This window comes from Hibiscus syriacus, unplaced genomic scaffold, assembly GCF_006381635.1.
Source record: "Hibiscus syriacus cultivar Baekdansim isolate YM2019G1 unplaced genomic scaffold, ASM638163v2 tig00111402_pilon, whole genome shotgun sequence".
NCBI lineage: Eukaryota > Viridiplantae > Streptophyta > Magnoliopsida > Malvales > Malvaceae > Hibiscus > Hibiscus syriacus.
In genome coordinates, this window is record NW_024063082.1 from 6,475,615 (window position 1) to 6,503,604 (window position 27,990).

At 34.1% G+C, this 27,990-nt stretch overlaps 2 protein-coding genes and 3 pseudogenes across 2 annotated transcripts; 1 reads left to right on the top strand and 4 right to left on the bottom strand.

Annotated features, from left to right (window-relative positions):
• On the bottom strand, window positions 1–27,990 carry LOC120162526 (transcription factor bHLH149-like). Its single transcript, XM_039172666.1, has 5 exons — window positions 27,975–27,990; window positions 27,682–27,691; window positions 24,296–24,304; window positions 23,938–23,949; window positions 1–751 (listed from the first exon to the last, which is right to left on the bottom strand). The coding sequence occupies exon 5, from the start codon at window positions 692–694 to the stop codon at window positions 92–94; it is 603 nt and encodes a 200-aa protein (XP_039028597.1). The 5' UTR covers window positions 695–751; window positions 23,938–23,949; window positions 24,296–24,304; window positions 27,682–27,691; window positions 27,975–27,990; the 3' UTR covers window positions 1–91.
• On the bottom strand, window positions 4,398–5,778 carry LOC120161478 (annotated as a pseudogene).
• On the bottom strand, window positions 5,909–8,157 carry LOC120162520 (annotated as a pseudogene).
• Window positions 11,166–15,298, top strand: LOC120162518 (annotated as a pseudogene).
• On the bottom strand, window positions 15,601–18,428 carry LOC120162521 (proteasome subunit beta type-4-like). The gene is made up of 7 exons (XM_039172662.1): window positions 18,320–18,428; window positions 18,120–18,184; window positions 17,956–18,032; window positions 16,776–16,905; window positions 16,460–16,619; window positions 16,181–16,366; window positions 15,601–15,868 (listed from the first exon to the last, which is right to left on the bottom strand). Exons 1-7 carry the CDS (start codon window positions 18,323–18,325, stop codon window positions 15,758–15,760), a joined length of 735 nt encoding a protein of 244 aa, XP_039028593.1. The 5' UTR covers window positions 18,326–18,428; the 3' UTR covers window positions 15,601–15,757.

Here is a 27,990-nt window from a genome sequence, read left to right on the forward strand (position 1 = left end):
AAAAATCATGTATACACAATAAAATACAGGAATTTAAGAATCTCACCCAAAACAGTTTCCAAAAATAATAATAATCATAATGAACATCTTTTCAAGAGTTGACATTAGAAGCAAGCCGGTCAGCCGGCGGCTGCCGTCCACCGCCGGCGATAAATTCGGTGATAGCCGTCATGGCTCGAACTTGCATCTCGAGGGCCGCTATGTAATCGCTAGTTTCTTCTAGGAGGTTCGAGAATGATAGTTTCCGGCAACCGGGAACGAGACGTCCCAAAACCTTCAACTTCCTCTGAACGGAAGGCGTTTTTCTCTTCTCCCTGTTAACCGCCGGCTTCCTCAACCTCGTATTGGCGGCGACCTTGGCTTTCTTATGTCTGACCATCTTGCGAGCGCTGAGGATCGCTCTGCCCCAACGCGTGGTTCCCTTGGCCAAAGAGGCGAGTACTCTGTCCGCCGTCTCGTGGACTTCCTCGGAGGCGGAGGAGGAAGTTGAGGTGAGCCGAGAACGGCGGAGTGCCTGGATGAACTTGGAAGAGTAGATGTGTTGCTCGCGTTGCGTTCGCCATCGCTTAATTCTTTGGTGACGTTGATGATAATGAGAATATGCAAGCTTTTCGTCTGTTATCCTTCGTTTCCGCCGTTTGAACTCGGGACATGTGTCGGGGGCGAGTTCGAGGTTTGGTATGAAGGAAGCCATGGAAAGTTGGGAATAATTGCAGAAAGAAGTGGAGAAGAAATGAAATGAGAGGAAAAAGAAACACCACGTCCACGTCCACGTCCACGTTCTAGTTCTTGAATGATATATGTTTGTGTAATTGACTTGGATTTGAGTTTGTGAAATAGAAAGAGGGGCTTGAAATGACTTTATAAAAGCGATTCAACCCCTCCCACCAACAAAAAACACACACACACACGCGGGTTCCAGGTTCTGTGCTGTGCTGTCTCTCTCCCTTTTTTATTATAATTTATTTTTTTCACACATTTTATATGTACTTTTATTTATTTTTAATTTAAAGTTAAACACTTTCAAAAACAGGAAAATGAAATTCTAATTAATTTAATTTTAAAAATAAGTAAATAATGAAAATCTCAAATCCTACAGGATATATATTATCTTTTACAAATTAAAATTTTATACGAATAACTAGCAATGAACTAATAAATAAAATGGTAACTTACATGTATTTTAATTTTGTTTTAGTCATTTAGTTAATTTTTATTTCAAAATCATTGGTTTTATCTTTCTTAAGTATTATTAACGCACACATATAACTGTAAATATTGTTTGAACTCAAAATCTATAATAAAAACAACTTATCTTTTAATTAAAAGACTACTCCGATGATTCAACATCTTTCTTTAGCTTACCTCTATAGTCCAAACACTTATCTTACCTACTTTAGTTAAGCATCATATTCCTCTGAAATCATGAATAACAAACCAGGAAGGCCTTTTCCTCTTGATTGTCTGGACAACTTAATTTCCCAATTTTATTATATTTATGTTTAATTCCTACAACAACTATCAAATTAATTTTGTATTATAAATTCACATTAATCATATATAAACTCAAATTAAAATATATTTGAATAACATTCACGTCTACTCTAATTTAAATCATAATAAACATTAAAATAATTTATATAGTTAAACTTGAATTTAAAATCTCAAAATTCTTAAATGCCAATCTTGCCATTAAACTAAAATTTCATCCGCTTTTGTTTTTTATGTGGGGCTAATGCTATTTGTTTTTATTCTCGGCAATGATTAGTGGGTGATGCACAAATAAAGTATTAATAATATTGCTCTATTATTAATAAATGGATAGACAAAAAGAGAAGACATGTGATTGTTTTCATGCCACTTGTCTTTTTCTTTTTTTACATATTAATATATATTAATAGAAAAATACAATGTTTTTAAAGATAATTTAATTAAATTTGGGAGTTATTCGATAGTTGTTCTGAATCCTTTTTTTGCTCACGTTGTGGACAGGTTTGATCCACATCGCCTGCTCCGTGCTCACGCACGATGCGCTAAAAGCCTGCAATTTCCTTCCTATATTAATATTTGACGGTACGATGATATATTAATATCACAGTTAACTTTTAACAGTAAATAATTAGAATAAAATTAAAATATATTACATATAATTTTAAAGAAAAATAGTTAAATGATTAAAATAAAATCATGAAAATACGTGAATGATTAAATATGTAAATTACTTTTTCTTTTATTTTCATTTTCTTCTATTTGTTCGATAAAATACATTAAGCTTGAATGTGTATAAATATATTTAAAATTAATAAAACCTTCAAATATAACTATAAAAACAATAAATTTAATTTATCTATGAGACTGAAAACAATGTAGCCATGTTATGTATAAGAGTTGATTTCGAAGGAAAGTAGTAATAAGTGGTGAGTTTTAAAGTGGAATTAAATTAGTGATTGAGAATGAAATTTACCCATAAAAGAATGAGTTGATTGTTTGTTTGTATGTGAGATGCGGAGCAGAAAAATTAGATAGGATGGGTGGGAAAATCTTGAAGAGAATCAGAAGAGGACCATCACATTATAGTATTATACCACTTGCCAGACTCCCTGCCCCCTCCTCTGAGACAAACCCCGTTTCAATAAAAACAAAAGTAAAGTCAGCCAGTAATCCAAATTCCTTAATCTCAATTTTAAACTAATCTTTCAATTTACACAACGTAAATAATAATTGAAGGAAGGGGTTGATTAAGGTTGTTGCCAAAATTCATGGCCCAGTTTGATTCTTTCTTATCCATTTGAATTTATGAAAGACGAGCCAATTAGGCCACGTTGCCGCGTCATCCAGAAATTTACGAAATATTCTAATTAATGAATTGAATTAATTGAGAACCCGTGATCTTGTATAAGACAACACGCAACACAAGGTTAGTTTCTTCTTTTTTATTGCTAACTTGATCCTTATCCCTTACAGAACATGGGTTCTCGGCCTATTAAACATAGCAAAATGTTTTATACTAATGCTACCAGTTAGGTTATATATAGTGGAAAGTGACAGCAAATCAATTGAAACTGGAGATTCAGCTCCAATTAGGGATGAAGTTGTGGTAGAACTATGAAATATAAGTTATTTGATTTTAAAATAAACAATGTCTAAAAATAATTAAAACATAAAAATTAAGAGATTAAATGTTTAATTTTATTTTAAAACTCAAGGGTCTTAAAAATTAATTAAACTGAATATATTTGAGGTCAAGATTTAATTTCATTAATTTTAAAACTGACAGTGTCCTAAGTAATAATTATACCAAAAAAATTTGAGGGAGACAAGAACTTGATTATAATAGTTTCAAAACTACCAATGACTTAAAAAGTAACTGTACCATCAAAGTCGGGAGATATTGCCCTTCCCCACTCATAAATGTCCGTCCCTAACTCCAACTAAAATAGTAGAAGATAAAGACGGATAGAGATTATCAGTACAATCGTGTTTTTTGAAAATTTAAATATATAATTTAATAATATTTTTAAAATTTGTATCCGTCCCAATAGAGAATATCAATTTAAGAAATCTGAGTCCGTGAATTAATAATACAAAACAAGGACCTAAGTCACAGGTGAAAGCAGCTTAAATTAGTCAAAAGTATTTGATTAGTGTTTTAATTTGATAATAATTTTATGACTGCAAATTGGCTTGATTATATGGTGACTGACATCCAATCGTCTTTGTTCATCAACAAACCAAAATTTTATGTTTCATACCACCATCATTTTACCAATTTAATACAAGTTTGCACGGATGTGTCCCTGCCTTGCTCCCCAAGCTATCTCTATCTATCTGGGTTAATTGTACAAATATTCCCAGATTATAGCCTAATTTTAAATTGGTTTATAAACCTTCAAAGCATTCTAATTTGACTCTCGCATTATACTAATCAAGTCATTTCAGCAATCTAATTTTGTTGTTTTAAGCATCAAATGTCAGTTTGATTTTAAGGCTGAGTATATTTAAAACACATTTACCTATTGCATGTATATTTATAATTTGAGTCTGATTATTTTTTAACACATCGTATTCAAATTAACAATACAATAATTGCACATATGTTTACAATTTGCTATATGTGTTCACATATACTTGTCGTCAAACTTAAGTCATCATTTAAAGCCCAAGCTGATGACAATATTAGTGGTTATAATGTCCTTTCTTTAAGGACACAATTAGAAAATTTTAAAGTTCAAGGATCAATTTGTATTTGAAACATAATTTGAGAACGTACGATAAACTAATTTTTTTAGCCACAATCAATGATCACAGCAACATTTATTTTTACATAGTAACATGGAACCATAATAACGGCAGCAGAGCATTACATAAATTAAGGATGTTCAAATCAATAGGGAGAGGATTTTGTTGTAGTCTTTTACAATACTGTTTATTGCTAAATTTATGTACCAAGTAAAACTATATTGGTATGAATACAAAGAAGAATTACATTCATACATACATACATAAATATATTTTTAAAGTATACACATACATATTTATATGAGCATCTTAGGAGGCAATTTGGTTGAAGCTTGGGGCTTCACATCATAGGCATGTTTGATTTCTGCAGGCTTAGATTCTAGATCTTCCTCTTGGAATGTTACCTTAAATAAGAGTGATTGGTATAATTACACTTCATCTTTGCAATAATACACCTGCAAGGTCAAGAACCAAACAGTCTGACCCAAATGATTTGATTTGATTTTCAAAGTTGTTCTATGATTTATCTTTAACGTAAATTACAAAGTACTAATCTTACAAAGATGGTCCAAGGATCCGGGGGCAGACATTGAATAACTAACAACTATTTAGACAACAATAACACATGCACGCAGCAGCATGCGCGCCGACACACATATACATCTCCTAAAACTGTAAAAAGGACCTTGCAATTAATCATCCCTGAAAAAGCTGAAGAAGCGGATCTTCAGAAATGAACTTTGGCGGATCCCCCTGGACTAAGCTTTCCATCCAAGGGATCAATAGTCAAAGCATTTTCGGGTTCTATGGCGCCAGTGAATTTACTCCGTGCTTCCTGCAATTGGTTTAGGAATGAAAATATTAAGGAATATTCTTAGATGGCAATGCTACTGTTTTAAAGCGACAAAGTTAGGAGAAGATAAAGGTAAAGAAGGGGTAAGACCCTTCAGTGAGTCATGTGTGCATCACTTTGGTGTAACTATGGTGGAGAGACCTTGGAGAAATGATACTCTTCTGGTAATGTATTTTGACATGCAAGTCCCCCTCACTGGATGAACCGCTGTTAATAACAATGGTCTGTGTGTCGGCCGATCAGCCTCCTAAGGCATCTCAAAGATTTGGATTTTGGTGTAGGAAGATGAACTCCTTTCAGTTCTAAAGTAAGGATTTCAGCATTTTCTTTGTTCAAGTCTAGATATGAGATATCTGAACAGACTGTAGTATGTATCAGCAATAAAAAGTTTTCCAACAAATCAATAGGAAATGAGAACTTTACACTGAATTCCAGTGCTAATCACGCCATGAGATCTTCATATGAAGGAGAATGCATCAATTCATGCGACGTACAGCTCAACCCTAGAACTAAATAAACATTAAGAAAACTACCTCCGCGAAATTAAACATATTTCAAATTCCATACCTGTGTATTGAAGTTCCATTTAAAAATAATAATAAGGTTAAAAAGATAAGTTGCATACAAGGAAGGGCATCACCATTTTCTGCTTCAATGATCCCTGATTCAGAAAGCTGCAAAACCATAAGAACAGCTCAAATGTTTTTATTAGAATTTTATATGCCAAAATCTATATGCCCTAGTAATTACTCAGGAAAAGAATGGGTAGAAGCGTATTCAATGCCGCTTCGTTTAAAGGTGAGCACTTTCCTTGTTAGTGCACAAGGATGGACTTTATCAATAGAACTGAAAATTTCCCAGTACATAGGATCCCGTTAAAAGAGAGTGTATCTTAAAAAACAGAACACTAAAAAGCATCACCGTTTTACAACGTCGGTAGTACAAAATGACATTTGCAGCACATTCTCAGGATTACAGACTATAACCACCTAAGTCACCACCAAGAATGTCATCAAGCGAAACATTCCCTATATCATTTCTGATAAATGATGGACCGACAGCTTTTAGAGCCTCTTCTCTCAAAGTAGTTGTCACAGCTATGCATCTGCAGCCAGTGGAGAATGATCATAATTTACTATAAACTTCCTCCATTTATGTATGATGAGAGAAGAAAATGGTTGAAAACACAACCTGAAAGACCAATTTAGCATGTTAAGAAAAGGGAAAGCGGATGGTTTTGATAAAACGTACTAATCATGTATGCAAATCATTTCCTTCACCTAAGTTGAAAATGTTTTAAAAAAAGGCATATGTAAATTGAAACAAACATGCATACATGATCATTTACCTCATATTTGCTGCATTAGCCGCCTGTACTCCAGCCACAGCATCTTCAATAACAATACACTGGCAAATGATAGATTGATGTCATATTCATCAGTAGATAAACTAAAGTGTCATTTTAAAGAACAAAGAGTTCTAACAACTGAAGCTCTGCGGTATTATTATAGCAAGTATATGAAATTCTCCAGCCAAGTAATAAAGCTGTCAAAATTCTACAGTGGTACCACCCATGAGAGAAATGGGAAGTATGATAAGAGCATGAAACATGGCAACGTCAGTAAGTATTTAATACTTTTTAGCACATAAAGAAGAAAAATGCATTCTCTTTCACAGAAATACACATAAAATTTGCAAATGTATACAGCAGAATCACCATTCTCATGCAGAGCAAGCTACTCTTTGGTAAATGAGTAGGAAGAAAGTTGATTCAATTAGTAGAGGTGAGAGAATTAGGTATACCTCTTCAGGGGAAACATCTAATATCTTTGATGCAGCTAAGAAAATATCTGGAGCAGGTTTCAGATTCTCGAAAGCATCTGTTGACACAACAGCATCAAACCTGGTATAAAAGGAAAAAAAACAAAAATTGATGTTGCAAAGCTAAAAATTGAAAACAAACCACCGATATATGCGTCCAAACAACTCCATTAAGTTGGCTTACATTAATATTGGCAATCCGGCTGCAGCTAAGTTAGCATCAACCTTGACACGATCAGCACTTGATGCAACAGCGACTTTTAAACCCTTGTTTTTACACTGTCAAACAGAATATTATTCTATCATAAGGCCATATATATGAGGTGACATCATTATCTCACTTGTGATAATTGGCTTATGTACCTGAGTAATGAGCTCAAGAGCACCTGGGAATCCTATTCCAGAATTTGGTTTTGCATACTACGAGAAGGAGATAACATGTTTGAAATTTTGTTCATCGAAAACAACGAAAGTCGGCATTGTAAGATTATCCATTCATAAGAAGAGACTATAAATCTGAATATAAAAACTAAGGCTAAATTACCTTATCCAGATATATCTCAAAGAATCTCTTTTTTGCCGCCTCGGTGTCAAATTCTTTAACACCCTTAACAGAAGCAACGCCTCCTAAAAGTTTGCTTCACCTGGTATATCAGTGAAGTAGAAAAATGCAGGTAAGATCGCAGATTTACATATTTACAAAGAACGTTTTCAAATACCTTTGCTTTTTTTTTTAATAAGCACCACACAATTAATCACCTACCTTCACCAAAATTCACACTTTTCTCGAATTTAAGTAATACTATCCATAACAGAAGAAACTTAAAGCAATAACAAGGGATCAAGCTAAAATTTTTACCCATTCCAGTGAAAGGAGCAAAGTCCTCCGCAGTGCATTGGACACCCATTTCTGCAAAAACATCAACAGCTGCCTTCCTAGAAGGGTTCTCACTATTGCACAGCACACCATCCATGTCAAAAAGCACTGCCGACACCTTGCCCCATTCCTGTTTACCAGTTTCTTTCACATTCGCTTCCTCCACCTTTACACATGCCGTAACCACCATTTTCCTCGTGAAAACTCTGCACGGGGGTCTCGATTCAAAGAAGGAGCTTGTTCTTGAGATGGGTTTTGGCGATGAAATGAAGAAGAGCTTTGTTGGGTGAGATAGAGCAGTTGGAGTTGACAGCAGTCTCATGGCCATAGGTCAAACTCAGTTTTCTGTAATTAAACTAGACATTTGGTTAGTGGTTTCAAGTTGGGTTTTTTCTTTCTTCTTTTTTTGTCCTTGTAGTGCACTGAAAATGACAGGATGGAGTTTAAAAATACAAGTGGTGGAGAGAAAAAAACACTGCCTTCTGCTGTGTTTTCATTTAGGCCCTGAATAACTGGTGCTTTAACCACTTAGAGGGAAGGAGAGGCTATCACTGTTTTCATTTAGGTTAAATTATATATTTCATCACTCAATTTTACTCTCATTCCTATTGATCACTAAATGTTTCAATTTAATTATTCAGTTTCATTGAGTGATCATGAATATAGTTTACCTAGAATAATTAACTAAACCAATGACGTTTAGGTTATATCTATCGCTGTCATCCAGCAATTTCCATGCTAGTAGAAGATTAAGTTGTTCAACCTTATACTGCAAACATAACCGAGCTGCATTAAGAAAGATAATGCCATATAAAACCTCATCCAATTACTAGAAATGTCAGTTTGAAATATGAATGTTTCAACATTCATGTATGGATAACCACTGGTAATTGTGATTACTCCAATAATCACTACAGCTTTTCCCTCCTAATCATGATTAAGCACAGTTTTTTCAGGCTATAAATGCTACCCTGAAAGCATTTGCAGGAGGAATATAAGGGTATTGTCTAGTTTCATTGATAAACCAGTTTTTGTTCAAGTAAACCTTACATGATCCTTTACTTATTGCAGCATAGGGTAACCATGAAGGCAGTTATCCTGCTGGTTCTGCTCCTGGGATTGTTAGTGTAGTATTGTCAAGTAACGGATTTAAAAATATTTTTAAGGTTGTACACATATATTAAATAACATAAAATTTTGTACATAAAGAGTACAATAATAAAATAAATAAATATTAAAAAAATAGATTGCATCTCACGGTACGCCTGATAATGAACTGGTAAGTTCAGCACCGATGGGAAACCGGTTAAGGCTTCCAGACCGACGGTATATGCGAAAAGTGACAGTAAAACTGGCAGCAACAGCAACGAAGAGGAGAAGAACAACAGCTATAAAAGTTATGAAAATCCATCACGGTCATCTACAGAGACATACCGCTATTAAAAGTGACCTCCAGCCGGCAAAGGGAACTAATTTGATCTGTTCAACTAATTTGTTCTGAACAATTCTTACTTAGGAGACAAGAAAGTGAATTATATTCTTAATAATAATATTACCGCATAACTTAGAAAAGAAATGTGTCAATTTAGATCTATTAACTTTTTTAAAGATTACTAACAATTAATTCAATTATTTTTTAATAGTTTAGATGATTACAATATAGTAACCCATGATAATATTTTTTAACTTTGACAACATATATATTCTATTGATGCAGTCATTCGCATTCTTTAACAACTTGAACTCAAAATCTCAAAAAACAATACTCTTTTAACTATCAAAACTACTCAATAATTTATCAATTCAACTAATCAAATCATCATTTTAATAATAATTGAATAAACAGTAAAAAGTTAATAAAAATATATTAAAGAGTTGAAAATCTATTCAACCGTAAATTTAATGTTTTTCAATGTTTTCTTAACAGTTCACAACCTTTTACATATTTTTTTTAATTTATTTTATCCTAATCCAACCACTAAATTATTGACTTAACACGATCCAGTTCCAATGAACTTAAAACAGAACACTAGAAAAAAATAAATGGTTTTAGTCTTAGTTGTTATAAGTGTATATTTCTAGAGATTGATTTTTGAAAATTATCAAGCTTTTGTTAGATATGACTTGTGGAAGTTATTAGCTCTAAATTGATTAAGATTTTAAAATAAATCTCTATATTTACCGGAGCTATCAAGAAATTCACATTCTTTGTGCACAAGTTTCCAAATCTTATAACGTATAAATAAGTCTTACATGACTTATCATAATAATTTAAATCCGACGATTAAATCTATTTAGTTTGTTAACTACAAATAATTATAATAATTATGTCTGGCACCATCAACTAGACTATAAATAGCTAACAATTATAATTAATAGAAGATCCTAGCCTCCACGATCTCTACTTACAATTCCTTGCTTTTTTTTTTTCTAATGATCAATTCTCTCCCACATATTTGAATATCGACTAACCTACAATAGTTCTATTTCTGACACTATAAACACTATAAATACTTAACTACTACAAATGAGAGAAAATTGACTTCCATGATCTCTACTTATAATTTTTTATTTCTCCCTTATGACCAACTCTTTTTATAGAGAGAAATCTGTCCGTAATTGTTTCCTCAAATCGTATTCAAATAAAAAAGGATGAATTATCAATGGTTGATTAGACGATATTTGTTTCATAAACAAATACATGAGATTATAAAAAATGGGTAAATAATTTATTTAGTCACTCATTAATTATTGATTGAAAAAATTAAAAAATATGATAATGTAACATAATATAATAAAATATTTTTAATTTAATCTTAATTTAAAATAATTCAATAAATTAAGTGTTAATTGTTTTAGGTTGTTTACCAAAAAAAAAAACCTCCGAAGGTTTGGCTGCTAAATGTGGGAATTTAAATCGAAAGGCAACTTGGCTTGCCATCTTTACGCCGAGTGCTGTTGGGCAAAGGAAAAATGGAAACTTGGCAAAAAAAGCAATAAAGAATCTAGCTTTGTAATGGACCCACATCCACAAGCCTGGCGCCACCCATCAAATCTAATGGCCACACAATCTTCCCCGCCTTTCCCTTACGCCTCTCCGCTGACCGCCGGACTCTTACACAGAAATTCATACCCTCGTAGGATAAGCCTCCACGTTCTTCAACAACTCCGCTTTCCCAAACCCTTCTTTATGCTTCACGAATAATAAAGAATCCAAAGGCTATACCTTTACCAGATTTTTTTTTGTTATCTAGAAACTGAACCAGTTCAAAGCTTCCACTTTTTCTTTGGGGGAAAACAAACAATTTGCTATAAACCCAGATAGCATTTTTTGTATCTCAAAAACTGAAGAATTTCAACTTCAAGTTTTGTTTCTTTTTAACTCGTTTGAACCCAGATAGCATTTGCTATCTAACTGAACCCAAATTTGCTACTTAGTGTGATTCTCGATTTGTTTCCTTCAAAGCTGCATGAGTTTAGAAGAAATCAAAATTGATTATCGGTGCTTTAAATTCTGGAGTGATAAGAAGTTAAATAAGCAACAGCCAGGGCTAGCATGGCAATGGTGGCAGTCACAAACTCTCAGCTTTCTTTCAATTTGTTTACCTTCTCTGTTTCCAGAAGAGAAGCCTTTATATCGAGACAAGCTGCTTGTGGAATTCGCCATCGCTTCTTTTCTAGCCGATGGTTGAATCTCAACTCCCCTTCCACTTCTACTCATAGGTAACTAGTTAATTGGTTTCTCTAAGTTTAATTTGGCAATTGTAATTTTGATGCAATGTCTTATTGCTTTAAGGACCTGTGGTTCAAGGTTGAATTAGTCTGCAATTTGTTCTGAAAAAGCTGTTTAATGAGGCAGCTAGCATTTTTTTTTGGTTTAGTCATAGTTTTGACAGCTTCAAATCGAGATGTTCAATAATAAATACTGATGTACACTTCAACCATGTGGCTACCGAGGATGAGGATTTATCTGCAAAAAGTAGTGATTGTTCTTGTACAAGTACAACTCCAATAGTTCAGCTTAAATCTGATGTTCTTCAGACTGAATCTTTGAACATACTAACAGGGGATACTTACGTAGATAGTCTCTTGACAACAATCCCGGCATGTTCCTCTTGGTTTACCAGTTTAATATCCTCTTAACGTTTTCCTCTTGTTCTATTCTCTTTCTTATTTAGGTATTATCAGAGGAGGAACAGAAAGCTCTTGCTGGAACTCCAGCTCACCCAGAGGCATTATATGGTATGACATTCTATTTTCATTTTATAGCACAGTAGAATAGCTCTTATACTCTTAAAGACATAAACTGATTCTATTTTGTTCTTTAAGCCATAAGAATATAACATCGTGTTAAGTAGTTTAGTTGTTGTACCCATCCACAATCCTTGTGGTTTTGGGATTGAGTTTCTTTCAAGTTGTCATTTAGAGCATAATTAACCTATTTCCCCCCTAGATTGTATATCTTCAAGTTCTGGAAAGTTGCTACACTGTTTCATTTCAACGCATTATCTTAAATGAGTCAAATTTGTTTATATCAACTATAATGTCTTGTACTTTTGTATCTTGTTCTATCGTTTCACTAAATTGGTATTACCGGCTGCTAACTTTAAAGACATTCATGTTTCAGCATTTTATGCAAGTTGCCTGGCTGGAAATGTAGTGGAACAGCTTTGGAATTTTGCTTGGCCTTCTGCTATCGCGTTGCTTCATCGGAGCCTTCTACCGGTGGCTGTCATGGGATTCTTCACTAAGGTATAGATTAGTCTAACAACATGAATTCACAATATATAGCAAGAATAATGGAATACTTTCTAACTGAATTTATGTTAATAGCTTGTTATCATCATTGGAGGCCCATTGGTTGGCAAACTTATGGATCATTCTCCAAGAGTACCTTCATATATCTTTTTGAATGTTATTCAGGTACAAAAAATAACATTTTTTTGTTCAAGATTAATGTATACTTAACACTGTCCTAATTTGTTTTCTAAATTTATTGGATCTACAAGGCTTCTGCTCAGTTGTTGTCGGCGGCGATGATAATTCATGCTCATACAGTTTCTTCTACTTCTGCCTCATCTATTCTTCTACGTCCTTGGTTTGCTGTGCTACTGTTAGCAGGAGCTATTGAGAGGCTATCTGGAGTGGCACTGGGGGTTGCCATGGAGCGCGACTGGGTTGTGCTGGTAATACCAGTCCGTGCATTTTGGTTGTTTTCTTCTCAGGAAACATTGGTCATCTATCTCTAGGAAAATGGACCCTGAATTGAACTAAAGTTATTGTGTTTACAGTTAGCTGGAATAAATAGACCAATTGCCCTGGCAGAAGCAAATGCTGTTCTCAATCGAATTGACCTGCTCTGTGAGGTATTTGATAAATCTGAAGCTCTTTAATATTCTGTTAACATTGGACCTTGACGTTATCTTTCTTGGTTCAAGCCATCATAATTCTTGGTTTGCTTGTAATCCATAGAGTTTGAATCCTAAATAAATGCTGGAAATTTTATAAGCTTGCAGTTATCTTGGCAATCAAGTTACACAAGAAATTTCTGAACGAGAGATTCATTATCATGCATAATTGCAGATAGTTGGCACTTCATTATTTGGAATTCTTCTCTCTAAATATGATCCAGTAAACTGCTTAAAGTTTGCTGCTGGGTTGATGATGTGGTCATTACCTGTTATGGTAATTGCTTATACTCTTGTTCTGATTATCTATATTATTTGGAGAAAGGATGTACTTCCTCTTCTAATTTCTATCAACTTTCTTCAGATTGCTCTGACATGGTTAACAAACAAACTTTCTACTGGAGTTCTTGACCGTGCTAAGTGTTCACAATCCTGTTGCATATCATCTGACGAGGGTCTGCTTCCAGATTCTGATAACTTTGGTAAAACTTGTTCATCTGATTACTATACAAATTCAAACTTTCCTTCTTGCTCTATTTAGCGGTTGCACCTTTCCCGAAAATTGATTTATGCTTGCTATATTAAGTGATTCTGTTTTGTGGATGACCAGTTAATACTGGTTTGGGAGCTATCAAGCACGGATTGAGAGAATACATACATCAGCCAGTCCTTCCTGCAAGCCTAGCTTATGTGCTCCTCTACTTCAATGTTGTTCTTACTCCTGGAAGTTTAATGACGGCGTTTTTAACTCAGTGTGGTATTTTTCTATCTATTTTGATGCAAATCTCCTGATTGTTTATAGTTTGGTCCCAGTCTTGAGGAGAACTTCAGAAAGATAACCAACGGAAAAAAATTATTACAGCGAATGAGGCTTAAAATAATCATTATTCTAAGAACATGCTAATAGAGTGTCTAAATTTGATATTTAAAGTATTGTATGCACTGATATGCCTGAAGTCGCTTCATATTGTGTAGTTGATTGTAAATTACTGTATTTTTTTCTTCATTTGCTAGATTACTTCTGGTTCCTTGAATAGATTTTATATTTAAGGTGAGGAAAGTAACCTTTTATTATTGCAGATTTTTTTTTGACTCCAAAGTGCTATGTGGGTTTGTTTAACAGGTTTAAATCCATCTATTATTGGGGGGGTTTAGTGGATTATGTGCTTTTATGGGTGTTGCAGCAACCTTCAATCTTCAACTTTGGTCAAGAGATTCGGCATCTTAAAGGTTGGTTCTTGTGTTGGTTTTGTCTGCTGAAATTTTCTATTTTGGGGCTGATTGGCCATTTTCCCTTCGAACAGGCTGGAGCAGTTGGATTAATTTTTCAGGCTTCACTTCTCACCATAGCTGTAGCTGTTTACCAGCGTGGATCTCTTGCCCACAGGAGTCCCCTTCTTGTCTTCTTATGTTTGATTGTAAGAACATCTTTAGACTTTCATGTTTCTGCATCAACTACATTACTTTAGTATAACCCGAACTGCCTCGGGAAACTAGGAATCTAAAAAGAGCACAACCGGAATTGCCTCAGGAAACTAGGAATCTAACAAGTTATCCACTAATAGCACCAGGAAGAGACGAATAGATCCCTAAAGGTCTCAAACAAGTTATCGGTTGCTCTACTGAAGGCCGGGAGATCTGACATCATTTTAGGAAATTCTTGTAGCAATTTATAACATGGTCGTCTAAAATATGAAGAGTGAAGAAAACACGACGATCGGTTTAACATATGCATGATACCTGAATCATCCTCACCTTGTGTGCAGGTATTATCAAGGTTGGGTCATATGTCGTATGATATTGTTGTGGCCCAGATACTGCAGACAGGAATCCCCTCATCCAAAGCGAATCTTATTGGAACAACAGAGATTTCTGTTGCAAGTTTAGCCGAGTCACTGATGTTGGGGGTTGCCATAATCGCAAATGATGCTTCACATTTCGGTTTTCTAGCAATGCTGTCGTTGTTATCAGTAGTTGCAGCTGCATGGATGTTCTGCCGATGGTTGTTGAATCCTACAGAGGAACAAAGAAGCCTTTTCTCTTTTGACCCTCGATTTTAGTTCAAATGCTAGTGCATTTCCATTTGTAAGTGGGCATATTCCTATGGTTTACATATCCATTCAATTTATTCTCTCACGTTTTTCTAAAGTTAACAACAGAAAATTATATGATATATTACAATATAAAACATTGTCCATATCCATTTTACGGACTCGGATGCCTAATGTATAGTTTGATCCGGCATGGTTCTTTGATTTTATTATCAGAAGATGAGCAGCAGTTTCTGATCTTTTAGATTGCTAACGATAGTATTTGATCGATTGGAATTTTAATTCACAAAAGCCATTAATTCATCATTAATGGTAACAGCACTCGGAGGTTAAGAAATCAGAACAGTAAAGTGAAAAAAAAGCATAACTGTCGCATTAATCAAATGATAATCATCTTCAAACTCATAAGTTTCAACCAGACATAAAACATGCAATAAATTCTCTGTTTAGTGTTTCTCTTGTTATGATCGCATAGTTTCTGAAAGGGATGAAATGTTCGCCACATCTATCATGATCCCACAGCACCCTGTGCAGGGTTTGCGAAAGCAGAGAATTCCCAGTAGGTCTTCAATGAATATGGCTGGGAAATTGTCGAGCCTTCTTCAGTGATCTTAGCTATCTGCAATCAATGAAACATCAATATCAAAGTTTTGCCTCAGATTGTCAAGTAAAGATCGATCGACAAATAGACTTGATTAACAGCCAGCCTGAGAAATACATCAAACTAAGTTGCATACATTAAAATCGAACAGGATGCGATAAATGCCAGTTAGTCTATAAGAATAGCAATATCCATTGGATAGACTGTTGACCAACAGAAAAGTGCAGAAGACCATGCACATTTTTCTAGAAATTGCTTCAAATAGCATGGATTATTTGTTATTTTATTTTTATGAAAATGGAGTTCAGAAGTTAAAAGTGGAGATCAAACCTGAAGCTTGTTAATGGCTGATCTATCACGGTAGAGCAGAACACGCATGCACTTCTCCAGTAGTCTAACACCATCTTCGAAGCTCAAGTTCTCATGCCACTCTTGACGAAGAATTGGTCGTGCAAGGTGATTTCCAAACCCAGTTGCAACATGATTGTCCTCAAAGTTCACACCAATCATACTCACCTGATGAATCATACTTATAAAAATGGTCAGTTACAATCTTAAAACTGCAAGTAGCTCATTTCTGAACACTAGATGGTGAAACTTTGAACCTACTGTTCCAAGATACTTTTGTCCATTTTTAACTCCACCGAGTACAAGGGAGTTCCACAATGGATTGAACTTGTTACGTCTGTTATACATGACTCGAGTCAAGTAATTGTGCACCTCTTTAGGCCCCAAAGAGTTTCCATCATCCCACATATTGTCATACAAGCTACAATAATCAAACATCAAAATGCAACAATTTTATGTCAGAATTTTCCCAATAAAACCCAGATGAAAGTTCAGGGGGGTAATGGAATAAGATAACTCATGAAAGAATAACCAAAACAAAAGTGCTAATAATCTTAGTGACTCGGTCAATTCTTACATAAGCTCATCAAGATAATGCAAAATCTCTTGGAAATCACTGATTTCACCACTTGCACCCAGAAGAGAATGCTTTCCAATAGGTTTCATTCGCTCCACGCTCTTGTACCTCAGTGTGGACCCATAAGAACCTGAAAATTAACAGGATTCAAACATAAAACAAGCGCATTCATGGGTGTATTTAAAGCAGGGACCAATCAGTTGGGCAATAAGTATCAAATGAGAGCATATCAGCTTTAGAGAAACGCTAGGATACTTGAAACAGCAGACTTCCAGCAGAAAACAAGAGAACATGGAAGAGGAAGGAGAATGAAAACCAAAAGGTAGAAAGCATGCATGGAAAGTGAACCATAAGCAAAATGTATTTCCCTCGCAATTGCATAACTTGTTTTAGGAGAAACCACAATAAATAAGGAATAAGGACTTCAATGTGAAAGAGCATGACATTGACAAGTACAGAGAGCCTTAAACAACTTCCAACTCCATTTCTCTCTATAATAATCTAGCAATAATGCAAAATGCCTCAACAAGACCTCTTTAATCCCTCCCCATGAGGAGAATTATGTTACTCGCTTTGCACAATAGAGTTGACAGCATAAGAAATCTAAAATGAAATCCTAATTATACAAATGACGTTACAATTAAACAAACATATGGATCCTATATAAAGTAATGATCATTTAGAGAATACCATCAAACAAGCATTGTATCAAATGCTGTGTATGTTAAATACTATGACCAGATTTTGAACATAAATGTTTTCCATCACAAGTTACAACAGGTTGAAAAAGGGTTAAACACTAAAGTTGTTAAGGTACTTAGAAGTACTAAAATACTATGTTAAATGCTAAAATTCTTAAGCTACTTGGCAATACCCATCCTCTAATCAAAACCAACTTTGTTGTTTTTTAAGGAAAATAAAAACATTACATAAAGCATCAAAGGGTTGAAAAAGGATCATTCCATAATTCAAATTCATATCACAATCCAAAAAGTTAAAAGGAAAAGACTTCGGATCAAGGTTGCTTCTAGTTGATATCTTTTAAATAGGGCCATAACTTTTTTTTTCTTCCACTTGCATGCCTTTTCAAGAGCATTATCTACTTCAAATAACAAAACCAACTCCAACAAACAAAAATCCAGAAGAAAAAGAAAATTTCTTATGGAAGTGATGAGCTAACCTCCCATATCAGCAGCCATCAAAATCCCATCTTTATACTTTAAAGCCACAACTGATGTTCCAGTCACATATGGGTACCTATCAATTAAAAAAAGAGAGGGAATTTTCAAATACCCAACATCAAAAGAAAACCCTAGTTCAGCTGAAATCAGATAAATAACATACAGAGTCCTTTGAGAGTCAGATTCGGGGCCGAGCAAGCTATTTTCAGGTTGCTTTGAAGCCATGAACTGCATTAGGGAAAAACATCAACAATGAAGATGGAAAAAAAAGTAAAAAGAAAAATGTGCTATTTTTTAAAGTAGAAAGTGCTAGAGTAAGAACACAATAGTGGGTATTTAAAGATAATTAACGGAATAACTTACATTCATTCTGATTCAAGGGTATAGATCGATCAATTGAAGAAGAAGAAGAAGAAGAAGTAGAAAAACGGAAGTAATGATCCGATGCTATATAAAAGTTTCAAGTTTTCGTTTTCCCTTTACTCAAGAAACTCCCTTTTCGAAAACGGCCCCCCTCCATTTGTTATCGGGTTAGGAGTGCAGGCCCAGGCCTCTCCATTTGTTATTCTAGGCCCATCCCCCATTCACCTAAAAGACCTATTTTCTTATTAAAGACAATAAAATATACCTTTATATTAATGTCGGGATCTTTTCTAGTCAAAAGATCACAAGATTTGTAAAAATGGACACAACGATGTATCTTTCCGTTAACATTGATAACCACGTATACTTTAAGAATTTTAAAATTTTATGAGATGAAAGTAGCTTATTAATAAAAATATATAATAATAATTTTAATTTTTTTGAAAGAACAATTGTTTTTATTTGTTTTTCTATCCGTCCCTGAACAAGAGAGATTATGTAGCATCCATCGGGTGGCATCACTACTTTGACCAACTTCAGTAGCAGTTCCCTCAGCATTCATGCCCTCGACTTACTTTTCAGGCTGATGTTCATCATTTGAGTTGGGAGAAAGAGGAGGCTCCCTGCCAGGCTGCCACAAACACTCTTTCCACTGTTTCACTTATTTACTTTCCTAACCCATTGATGCTCAGAATTATGCACGATTTCATTAAATATCTAAAAATTTAAATATGCACATAAAATTTTAATATTCTTTTATGTAAACTTTTCTCCCTCCTAAACATGTTAAATTAAATTTATCTTTTCTTTTTTTAAAAAAAAAAAACAAGTACACACTGTTATCTTAAGGAATTTAGTGCATTCACCCCTATTATGAACCATCAACTATCATTCTATTACACAACAATTTCCCTTTTCATCAAATGCATAACAGCCTCAAATCAATATTGTTCATTAAAGTGGTTCTTGAGCAGGAACGGTAATTTAACTCCAAATTAATAGATTCTAACTTAATTCGATAGGGTTAATTTTTTTTTATAAAAAAATTAGGTTTGGGTTGATTTTTATATAGGATGAGGTCAGGTCAGGTGAAGGGTGAACAATCTTCGATCCGAACCAATCTGATGATAATAGTATAATTTTTATATAAATTATGGATAATTACTATAATACTATTTCTCTTTAAATTTTTTAATTAAATTTTTATTTTATTCAAAATCGTATCAAGTTTATACTCTAAAAAAATAAATTAAATCAAATTCAGATAAAAAAATACTCTTCAAATCGGATCATGTCAAATGTACACTATATATTTTCAAGTCGGTTGAGTTCATCGTTATTGAGCTCAAAATGCCGTGTAAAATGTCTCCACGCTTGTTTGCTTAACAAAGTCCTATTCATTACCTATGTTTGCCTCATTGCTAATCTTCCCTACTATATTAGTTCACAAAGCAGATCACATGTTGATTGGGTATGCACTGCTGAGATGGCAGCCACTGGATAAACTTAAGGTACATGAAGAAAAAATCTTCGATTTTTTTTAAAAAAATTAAAAATTAATTTTTTTTGTATAAATTGAACCGTAAATTATAATATTACCGAAGCTAAGACCAAGGCACACCAAGTACTGTCATCATGAGCTTTAAAAGCTACTACAATTTGGGACTCAATCCGGGAGAAGAAACCTAAGGTCCCCCAGCAGAAACTTTTATGGTTTCCCTTGTATATTCCCAAGCATAGTTGATAGCTTGATGATTTTTTTGATAGGCTCCCGACAAAGGAAATGCTTCAAAAAATGGACTTATCAACGAAAGTCTTTGCGTCCTCTGCAATTCTGAAATGGAAACAAGGGAGCATCTTTTTCTAAAATGTCCAACTGCAGTCTTCATTAGGAAAACTGTTTTCTCACTTTCTGGTTTGCATTTTACTGCTTGCCCATGGGAAACATTCACAGCGTGGGCTTGCTCAACATGAAAAGGCAAATCCTTGTTAACTATGGTCATGAAGATCGTACTCAATGCACTCATCTACGTAATTTGGGAAGAAAGAAACAAAAGGGTGTTCCAAGGTCGATCCAGATCTGCTGAAGAAATTTTTAAGGCAATTAAGGATATTGTAAGTTTACAAATTAGGGGTAGGAATATCAATAGAGTTGATAGTGTTAATATTACACTCTGTAATCATTGAGATATAGTTGATCATTTATTCTTTTTGTATGTAAATCGTTTTTGTTCTGAACCCTGATTATTTTTTGTCACAAATTATGCTCTTTGGATAATAAAAGCTGAATTATCCAAAAAAAATATAATATTAAATTATTTAAATACTAAATAAAAATTGAAATAATTAAATTATTTGATTAATTTTAAGCGTTAAATCTAGAAATATAATTGTCACATAAATTGTGATTCTGCAACGTGAAATTTAAAGATTTTTTAAATAAATTTTGAAAATTATTGAAATTCTAAAATAATACTTAAGAAAATCTAAATTTTCATTAAAAATAATAAATTTGTGAAAATGCTACTGGACAATATCATGATGCGACATTTGACACCAATTAATCTAAAAAACTATTAGACTTAATAAGCAATATTGGTTAAAGGGGGTGAATTGATAAAAATTTAAATTATAGAGTTAATTTGGTTTAATAAAAATTTAAGGACTTAATTATTTTTTTAAAAAAATTGAGGACTTTTGACACCCTTAAGTATTTTAATTATTATTATTATTATATTCAATTTCAATTTAAAAAATGTAAAATTTTATCTTTATATTTAACTATATAGCATCAATTTTCTATTCAAAATTTTTAACTTTATAAAAAACTACAAGTTAAGTGTATCACATGTCCTCAAAGTATGTTCTTCATTTTAAATTGGTCCCTACATTTTTAAATATTTTAGTTTCATTCCTAAACAATAACTTCCATTCTAAATTAGTCCTCAAACTTTTAAACAATTAAATTTAGTCTCCAAACTATGACCTACATTCTAAATTGGTCCCCAAACTTTTTGAACATTTCAATTTCATCCCAAACTATATGTATATACTAATCACAACCCTTGTTAATGAATCGTTAAGCTTATTACATGTTTCAAAAAAATAATAAAATTTAGGTTAACTATGATTGAAACTAATTACATATTTGGATGAATTAGGGGATGAAATTGGAATATTCAAAAGTTTGGGGACCAATTTAGAAAGAGGATCATAATTTAGGAATGAAATTAGAATGTTCAAAAGTTTAAGGACTAATTTAAAATGAGATTCATATTTTAGGGATGAAATTATAATATTCAAAAGCTTAAGGATCAATTTAAAATGAGGGTTATAGTTTGGGGACATATGATGAAATTAATTCAAAAAATAATTTTAAATTTCATATAAGTTGAGTCTAAGTTATCTACAATTGTTTAAACCAATTCAAATTTCATAAAAGATAATATTTTTTTAATTTAAACGATTTTGATCATAATTTTATATAAACATTTTTAATTAAATACATGAAAAATGTATATAATTATATCAAATAAATAAAACTGCAAATATTAGGCTACCTAACGGCTCGTCTATTTGACTATTCTTTGATCTTCAATACGACTAGTTCTGTGTGTCTACAGGGACGGACGCGAAATATTATGTTAGAGGGGGCCAATTTATAAATTTTAAAGGATTGTCGAACTTATAAAATTTTATAGGAGCTTCAACAAAAAATACAAAGAAAATATCTAAAATATATAATGATTTGAAATTTTTAGGGGGACGACCGCTCCAACCCGCCCCTCTAGGTCCATCCCTGTGTGTCTGTATTCTACTGATCATAATTTGTGAAGTAAAAATGTGGAATTTGTCAAAGCCAGTATCTTGTAAAAGGAAGCAATGCCGTGGCAGTTTAATTTATTTGAATTTTTTTAATTATGTCAAAATTCAATGGCGATACATTCAACATAAATTTTCTAAATTTATGATGAATTAAATATTTTAACGGTTTTCCTTGTTCGTTGTAATATTTTATTTTTGTTTAGCCGGAGAGTTGCAGTTTAAATTTCCAAATGAATGACGGTCAAAAGTTGAAGCAACGTGAAGCTTCACGCAAAAGGAAAGGGAAAGTATTCTTCTGCATGTTCGTTTAATTTTGTAGTAAAATGTAGATGGAGGAATGCAGTTTCCAAAGCATATTTACACTGCTAAGCTTTTAAATATATGCAACTTCGTGGTTAAGCAAAGGAGATGTTATTATAAATACTCAAAACAAATTTTAAGATTTCGTCTTTCATTAACTCTACTTCATATTTTTTTTATATTAACGAGGAAGAAATCTAATATATAATAATTTTTAATACTTAAATTTCTAAATTCAATTAACAACTAAGAAAAATCATATACAAATTGAGTGTACGACAAGTTCTATTAAATAGGAAGAAATGTCGAAATTATGATAATTTACTTGAATCTGACGAGTTTCAAGTGGATACGACATTATCATTTTTTCTAAATCAAGTTTGGGTCAAATTGATTTTGGTGTTGTGAAAGACAAGGTCATGTCGGGTTCGAATCTAAGGTGAGAAATCTCTAACCCGACTTGATCCAGGATAATAATATAATTTTATTCTATATATTTAGAGACAATTATTATACTATCTTTCTCTATTTTTTTCCAGTTAGATACCTATTTTGCTGATTTTTTTATGTTGGAATTCTAAAATTCATATTGAATGATAACTGTTGGTTTTTTGGTAAGTTTTGAATCCCACATTGGTTTTGTATAAAGGAGGAGGGGAAATTATTTTGTTATAAATAGAGCCATCCTCTCCTTAGTTTAGCATCCCACAAATATAAACTTTCTTCTATATTAAAGACTATTTGTAATCTTTCTCTCTCTTTGTAATATTTTCTCTATTAGTGAAATATTATTTTAGCAGTGTTTGAGGACATAGGTTTAATTTTGGCCTAACCTCGTTAAATTTTGGTGTTCTCTTTTATGTCTATTTAATAGTTGTTAATTATTATTCTATTAAAATTACTTGTTTTGGTAGTTCTGTCTAAGGAGAGTGAGTTTTAATAGGGATCATTGTGACCCCTCCACTCTTTCCTGGGAATTTACCTTGGGGTGATTTTTAGTACAATCGTTTTCACACTAGTCACCTAGATAATAGTTTTCAAGGCGAATTTTTTATTATTGGTGGAAATTAACCCGAATTCCCCAACAATTGACATCAAAGCTCTTGGTTTATTTTGGTATGCTTTGTGGTTGTGGCTTAGGCTGATATTCCACATCAGAAAAAATATTTCTTGGGCTAATTGACATTCCGCATTGACAACTATTAAATAGAATTTGTAGCAGAAATGACAGACGACACAAAAACATCCATATCGTCGTCAATAGTTTCTTCATCTTTAATTTTGGCAAGAAATACTGTGACAAATGTTAGATTTGCAGTGGATATTTTTTATGGCACTGGTCATTTCGGCATGTGGCAAAGTGAGGTTCTAGATGCCCTATTTCAGCAGGGTCTAGACATTGCTATTGAAGGAGAGAAACCATATGATGTTGAGGAGAAATAATGGAGGAGGATCAATAGATTGACATATGATACTATTCGATCGTATCTTTCTAGAGAGCAGAAGTACTAAGGAAACTTCTGCAAGTAAATTGTAGAAGGCACTGGAGGAGAAATATTTGAAGAAAAGCAGTCAGAACAAGCTCTACATGAAAAAGAGATTGTTCCGCTTCAACTATGTACCAGTACCACTATGAATGATCACATTACTAGCTTTAATCAGCTGGTGACTGATCTGATGATATGGATGTGACTTTTGAAGACGAAGATCTGGCTCTGATGTTGATGGGATCACTTCCTGATGAGTTTGAGTATCTTGAAACTACTCTACTTCATGGGAAGGTTGATGTGTCTCTCAGTGAAGTAACAATTGCCTTGTATAGTTATGAATTGAGAAAGAAAGACAAACAAGAAAACACAAGTGTCAAAGCAGAAACTCTTGTCGTTAGAGGTCGTTCGAAGAGTCAGAATAAATGAAAGAGAGAGAGATCGAAGTCAAAGTCCAGATTGAGCAAAGATGAATGTGCCTTTTGTTGAGAAAAATGGCACTAGAAGAAAGAATGTCCCAGGCTAAAGAATAAAGGCAAACCTGAAAAGGGAAAGGATGTCTCAGAATCAAATATGGTCGAGTATGATGATGCAGATTCAGATTTCGCATTCGCTGCTACGCCATCAACCAGCTGTTCCAGTTCATGGCTGTTAGATTCAGCTTGTAGCCACCATATGACCCCCAATAGAGAATGGTTCTTTGATTTTAAAGAACTAAAAGGTGGAATTATCTACACAACAAATAATTCCCCTCTTGACATACTTGGGATTGGTTTAATTCGCTTGAGAATCAGGATGGATCAATCAGAACCTTAATAGGTGTCCATTATGTACCAGATTTAATAAGAAATCTCATCTATGTGGGAACCTTAGAGTTAAAAGGTTTAGAAGTGAGGACAAAAGATGGGATTATGAGGATTATCTCTGGTGCATTGGTGATAATGAAGGGAATCCGGAAAAGAAATAATGTATATTACTTTCTGGGTAGTACAATGTTGGGACAACAGTAGTGACAGCTTCTACTGATGAACAGGAGTCAGAAGCAACCAGATTATGGCATATGCGCTTGGGGCATGTTGGTGAAAAATCCTTGAAATTGCTGATAGATCAAGGATTATTGAAGGGTGCTCGGGCTTGCAAATTAGTTTTTTGTGAGCATTGCATCAAAGGTAAGAAGACGAGGGTGAAATTTGGAACAACAATCCATGATACTAAAGGTATTTTGGATTATGTTCATTCAGATGTATGGGGGCATTCCAAGACAACTTCATTGGGAGGAACACACTATTATGTCACATTTGTTGATGATTTTTCCTAGAGAGTTTGGGTGTATACAATGAAGACAAAGGATGAGGTGCTAGGTTTTTTCCTTAAAAGGAAAAAGATGGTGGAGACTCAAATAGGCAAAAAAATCAAACGTCTCCGCACAGACAATGGTGGAGAGTACAAAAATGATCCATTTCTAAAAGTCTGTGAAGAATAAGGTATTATCAGCACTTACTGTCAGATATACACCACAACAGAATGGGGTGGCAGAGCGTATGAATCGGACATTAGTGGAGAAGGTTCAGTGTATGTTGTCTAATGATGGGTTAGGCAAAGAATTTTGGGTTGATACTTTGGTCTATGCTTGTCACATTGTCAACCGCTTACCATCGACTGCTATTGGTGGTAAAACACCATTAGAGAAATGGTTTGGAGAACTGCTACAGATTATGATTCCTTACATGTGTTTGGTTCCACTGCATACTACCATGTTAAGGAGTCAAAGCTGGATCCAAGAGAAAAAAGGCGATCTTTATGGGGATCACCTATGGTGTGAAAGGCTATCATCATTGGTGTCCAGAAATAAAGAAAATAATCTTCAGCAGGGATGTTACCTTTGATGAATCTACCATGTTGAGAAAGGTGACTTCAGAAAAATTAGAGCAGACAGATGGAACTCCCAAACAGGTGGAGTTTGAAGGAAGCAGAATTATCCCAGCCAGTAAAGAAACTGGTGTTGACTCTCCTATGGTAGAAGAAGAGTCAGATGAAGAAGAGGTTCAGACCCAAGAACCTCCACAACAACATGAATCAATTGCACTCAGAAAGGGAAAGAGAACCATTAGACAACCTGCTCGTTATGCTGATATGGTCTCTTTTGCATTACCAATTGCAATTGATGACGTTCCTGTCACTTTTAATGAAGCAATCCAAAGTTCAGAACATAAAAAGTGGAGGATCGCCATGAATGAAGAAATGCAATCCCTTCAAAAGAATCAGACGTGGAAACTAGCTAGTCTTCCGAATGGAAAGAAGGCAATTGAGTGCAAGTGGGTATATGCAAAGAAAGATGGATTTCTTGACAAGAATAACATCTGCTACAAAGCAAGGTTGATGGCTAAAGGCTACGCTCAAACGGAGGGAGTTGATTATAATGAAGTATTTTTTCCAGTTGTAAAACATTCCTCCATCAGAATTTTGTTGGCTTTGGTAGCGCAGTTGGATTTGGAACTAGTTCAGATGGATGTAAAAACTACATTTTTACATGGAGACTTAGATGAGGAAATCTACATGACTCAGCCAGATGGATTCAAAGTTGCTGAAAAAGAAGAGATGGTGTGCAAATTAGAAAAATACATATTGAAGCAATCTCCAAGGCAGTGGTAAAAGCGATTTGACAAGTTTATGATAGGGCAGAAGTACACAAGAAGTAAATATGATTATTGTGTGTATTTACGCAAGCTACAAGACGGATCCTATGTATATCTTCTTCTTTATGTTGATGATATACTGATAGCTTCCAGGTGTCAGACAGAAATTGTGAAACTAAAGACTCAATTGAACAGGGAGCTTGAGATGAAGGATCTTGGTGAAGCGAAGAAGATTCTAGGCATGGAGATATCAAGGGATAAGAAATTGGGGAGGCTTTGTTTGTCTCAGAAAGAATATCTGAGGAAGGTACTAAAACGTTTTGGAATGAATGAGAAGTCAAAACCAGTTAATACACCTCTTGCTCCTCATTTCAAGCTCGGTGCATCCATGTCACCTAAGGATGATGCAGAATGGGAATACATGTCAAAGGTTCCATATGCAAGTGCTGTTGGTAGCTTGATGTATGCAATAGTGTGTACGAGACCTGATATTTCACAGGCAGTTGGGGTTGTGAGCAGGTATATGCATGATCTTGGAAAGTAGCATTAGCAAGCTGTGAAATGGATTCTGCGGTATATTCTAAACACCGTAGATGTTGGTTTGGTCTTTCAGCAGGACAAACAAGATGGTCAGTGTGTAGTTGGGTATTGTGATTCAGACTATGCAGGTGATTTGGACAAGCGTCGATCAACTACTGGTTATGTGTTTACATTTGCAAAAGCACCAGTCAGTTGGAAGTCCACCTTACAGTCAACAGTGGCTTTGTCTACTATAGAGGCAGAGTATATGGCAGTTACAGAGGTTGTGAAGGAGGCAATTTGGCTTCAAGGGTTGCTTGGTGAATTGGGAATGGAACAGAAGCACATCAAAGTGCATTGTGAAAGTCAAAGTGCTATTTAATTAATAAAAAAAAGGTTTACCATGCAAGGACGAAGCACATCGATGTTCGATATCACTTTGTACGAGAGATTCTAGAAGAAGGTGAAGTCATAATCCAGAAGATTCGGACCACTGAGAATCCTGCTAATATGTTGACAAAAGTGGTAATTGCGGTTAAGTTTAAACATTGTTTAGACTTGGTCAACATTGTTACAAATTGAAAGATGAGTTTAGACACTACTGAAGATTGGATTTTTGAGAGATGTGTGTGGAATTTGCCAATGTGGAGATTTGTTGATTTTTTGGCAAATTTTGAATCCCACATTGGTTTTGTATAAGGAGAAGGAAATTCTTTTATTAGAAATAGAGCCCTCCTCCTTCTTAATTTAGCATCCCACAAATATAAGTTTTCTTCTATATTAAAGGCTATTTGTACTCTTTCTCTCTCTTTGTAATATTTCCTCTATTAGTGAAATATTATTTTAGTAGTGTTCGAGGACGTAGGTTTAATTTTGGCCTAACCTCGTTAAATTTTGGTGTTAT

Excerpts from the sequence above, each read along its gene's own strand:
- LOC120162526 (XM_039172666.1), bottom strand. The coding sequence starts at position 694 with ATGGCTTCCTTCATACCAAACCTCGAACTCGCCCCCGACACATGTCCC.
- LOC120162521 (XM_039172662.1), bottom strand. Across the intron at positions 16,906-17,955 it reads GATGGCTGCTGATATGGGAG|GTTCTTATGGGTCCACACTG; the intron begins GTTAGCTCATCA and ends GTTAATTTTCAG. Across the intron at positions 16,367-16,459 it reads GACAAAAGTATCTTGGAACA|GTGAGTATGATTGGTGTGAA; the intron begins GTAGGTTCAAAG and ends ATGATTCATCAG.